This window comes from Mus pahari, chromosome 23 (assembly GCF_900095145.1).
Source record: "Mus pahari chromosome 23, PAHARI_EIJ_v1.1, whole genome shotgun sequence".
In the NCBI taxonomy this organism is placed as follows: domain Eukaryota; kingdom Metazoa; phylum Chordata; class Mammalia; order Rodentia; family Muridae; genus Mus; species Mus pahari.
The window spans coordinates 25,391,494-25,395,395 of NC_034612.1; the positions used below are offsets into that span (position 1 = coordinate 25,391,494).

The 3,902-nt window shown below is 41.9% G+C and overlaps 1 protein-coding gene across 1 annotated transcript in view; it reads left to right on the forward strand.

The window, feature by feature from the left end:
- The window catches only part of Baz1b (bromodomain adjacent to zinc finger domain 1B), a 56,353-nt gene that overhangs the window by 12,461 nt on the left and 39,990 nt on the right, over window positions 1-3,902 (forward strand). Inside the window, exons 3-4 of the mRNA XM_021222545.2 lie at window positions 545-689; window positions 2,095-2,296. Coding sequence (XP_021078204.1) covers window positions 545-689; window positions 2,095-2,296 — 347 coding nt within the window. The remainder of the gene's footprint in view (window positions 1-544; window positions 690-2,094; window positions 2,297-3,902) is intronic.

Sequence of the window (3,902 nt, forward strand, 5' to 3'; positions counted from 1 at the left end):
TCTTCAGACACTCCAGAAGAGGGCATCAGTTTTCGTTATGGATGGTTGTGAGCCACCATGTGGTTGCTCAGATTTGAACTCAGGACCTTTGGAAGAACAGTCGGTGCTCTTAACCACTGAGCCATCTCTCCAGCCCCGTGAAGGAACTCTGATGTAAAGTCATTGTTGTACTTTGTGAGGGCTTTAGACACAAGTCAGGGACTGACCGGTAACCGTTCCTGAAGCTTTTGACTATAAAGTAAGAGCGCTGGCCATCTCAGGGGTATTGTGAGAGGTGAGCGAATGCGTTTGAAACTCATAATCAAAGGACAGGAAGAAAGTGCACTTGGAAGAAAGTGCACTGCGAAAGCAAAGTAAATGGGGCTGAGCCTAAAGTCACACACATTTAATTCCAGCACTCTTGGAGGCAGAGCAGACAGTTCTGAGTTTAGTGGTCAATGGTCTACATAGAGAGTTCCAGGGCAACACAAACTCAAAAAGTTTGAGTTGAAATCTCTTGGAAAAGGCTTTTGTATTTCTTTGCTAACTGTTGACATATATTTAGTTTGAAGGAAGAGTTCCCTAACTGGTACGAGAAGCTTGTTCTGGAAATGGTTCACCATAACACAGCCTCCTTAGAGAAGCTTGTCGACTCTGCCTGGTTAGAAATCATGACCAAATATGCCGTGGGAGAAGAGTGTGACTTTGAGGTAAGTGTCTGTATTCTTGTTTGTTTGTTTTTTGAGACAGGGTTTCTCTGTATACCCTGGCTGTTCAGGAACTGGTCACTATAGATGAGGCTGTCCTCAAACTCAGAGATCCACTTGACTGCTGGGATTAAAAGTGTACACCACCACCACCTGGCTTGTTTTTGTTTTGTTTTTTGATTTTCTAAATTAATTAACTTATTTATTAATTAATTTATTTATATATTTATTGAGACTGCCTAGCTCTGTGGTCCAGCTAAAGTCAAAGTGATTTATTAGCCTGCCTCTGCTGGGATTAAAGGCATATACTACCATGTCTGGCTGAAACTAACTTTTTTTTTTAAATACCTGTATGTTTGGGAAAGCAGACTCACTTTATATAAGGCAGAAGAATATGAAGAAAAGTAGTGAGGGAACATTTCCATAGGTGTTGATGTTGACTTGTGTCAGAGATGAATTCAAGATAAGACAATAGCTGATCAGTACTGGTTACTACTTTTTACTTTTGTCAGAGTAAAAAAGTACATTGTTTCTTTTTGTTTTGTTTTGTTGGTTTTTTTTTGTTTGTTTTTTTTTTTCGAGACAGGGTTTCTCTGTGCAGCCCTGGCTGTCCTGGAACTCACTTTGTAGACCAGGCTGGTCTCGAACTCAGAAATCTGCCTGCCTCTGCCTCCGAAGGGCTGGGATTAAAGGCATGTGCCACCACTGCCTGGCTTATTTGTTAATGTATATTTAGGCCTAGAAATATGAGGAGCAAAGTTTACTATGCCTGGATACTTTATAGAGTTTGCATGAGTTTTTGTTTGCTAGGTGTCTTAGTCACTGTTCTATTGCTGTGAAGAGACACCATGACCAAAGTAACTCTTATAAGAGCATCAAAATGGGGGCTGGCAGCTGGGTGTGGTGGCGCACGCCTTTAATCCCAGCACTTGGGAAGCAGAGGCAGGCGGATTTCTGAGTTCCAGGTCAGCCAGGGCTATACAGAGAAACCCTGTCTCAAAAAACCAAAAATAAAAAAAAAAAAAAATTGGGGGCCAGCGTACAGTTTTAGAGGCTTAGTCCATTTTCATCATGGTGGGGAGTATAGTGGCACACATGGAACTGGAGCTCTTGCTGATTCATACACAGAGAGATAGCCAGATAGCCAGACAGACAGACACTGGACTGGTTTGCTTTTTGCTTTTGAAACATCAAAGCCAGTGATACACTTCTTTTAACAAGGTCATATCTTCTAATCCTTTCAAATAGTACCATTCCCTGAAAGCTAAACATTTCAATATATGAGCTTATGGGGGCATTTTTATGAAAACCACCACATTAGGTATACTGGATCATGGTGTGTATCTTTGTAGGTGTCTAGTTGTATTTACTAAGTGTCTCCTCACTTCCTCTTGCATCTCGTGTGTAGGTTGGGAAGGAGAAAATGCTCAGGGTGAAGATTGTAAAGATCCATCCTTTGGAGAAAGTTGATGAAGAAGCTGCTGAGAAGAAATTTTATGGGGCCTGTGATTCTCTGTCAAGTGACAAAGAGAATTCCAGTCAAATGGCTCAGGACCTCCAGAAGAAGGAGACAGTAGTCAAAGAGGATGAAGGCAGGAGAGAGAGTATTAGTATGTATGATGCTAGCCTTGCTCCTGAGTTGAGACGGTGCTCATTTGTTACTTAGAAATCTAGCTTTCTGTAGCAGCCACATATACAGTCAGGTTTTTATATAGTCATGATTTTATTCATTATGATTCAAAAAAACCACTAACATACCCACAATGTGACTTAGGACTTAAAACTCCCTAAATAATTAAGACCATTCTTAACCAGGATGGTAAAGAAAATGGAATTTCTTTTAATTTTCCTACTTTTTTTTGTTGTTTTTTCTTTTGAGTCAGGGTCTGAATATGTAGTCTAGGCTGGTCTCAAATTTGGAGTGGTCCTCTTGTCTCTGTCTCCTGAATTCTGGGATTACAGGTATGCACTAAGATACACCTCGGACTCTTCCCTACTCTTTTGTTCTTTTTGGTTGATTTTTTTTTTTTTTTTTTTTTTTCCTTTCTTAATCAAGGCCTCACTATGTAGCCCTGGCTGGCATGCAACTGAGATCTGCCTGCTTCTGCCTCCCAAGTGCTGGGATCAGTGATGTGTGCCACCACACCCTGCCCTCTTGCCTTTACTCTTAAAGCCAGAAACATGTACATGAGTGTAGAGAGGGCACTAATCCAGGTAGACAAAGCACATTCTAATCCCTCCTGATCCTCACAGTGCAGGCTAGTGTGGTGGCTTTCAGGTACAGCTTTTCTGTTTGTCCCTTTTGACCTGACTCTCGGGTAGGAGCCACTAGAATTCTGAAACACTTTGTTAACCAAATATAATTTTTACAGATCTGGATACTAAAATGATACTTTACAGTTAGAAGAACTAAGAGCATTGCTCACTTGGAAAACTTCTCTGAAAATGTGTCTTAGTTCGGATTTCTATTGCTGTGATGAAAGTACCATGACCAAAAAGCAAGTTGTGGAGGAAAGGGTTTATTCAGCTTACACCCTCACATCATAGTCCATCATTGGAGGAAGTCAGGACAGGAGCTCAAGCAGGAGCTGATGCAGAAGCCATGGAGGGATGCTGCTAGCTTACTGGCTTGCTTTCCCCTAGCTTGCTCAGCCTGCTTTCTTATAGAATCCAGGACTACTAGTACAGAAATGGCCCCGCCCACCATGGGTCGATCATTGAGAAAATGCCTTGCAGCTGATCTCTCTAATGCATTTCCTCAACTGAGACTTTTTCTCTGTGACAATTCTTGCTCAGTTTTCATGCAAAACCAGCCAGCACAGAATGTTACGACATCCTAAGCCTTTATTATATAAGACTCTTTAAATAAGGAAATTAACTGTCCTAGAATCCTTTTGTCTCAAAATGAGCACACAGTATTTGGTATATATGATCTGATATATGTACCTGTTGGTTGATTGAATAATTTCACCTCACTATTTTGTTTTGTTTTGTTTTGAGCCAGGGTTTCTCTGTGTAGTCCTGGCTGTCCTGGAACTCACTTTGTAGACCAGGCTGGCCTCGAACTCAGAAACCCACCTGTCTCTGCCTCCCATGTGCTGGGATTAAAAGCGTGCGCCAGGGCTGGTGAGATGGCTCAGTGGGTAAGAGCACCCGACTGCTCTTCCGAAGGTCCAGAGTTCAAATCCCAGCAACCACATGGTGGCTCACAACCAT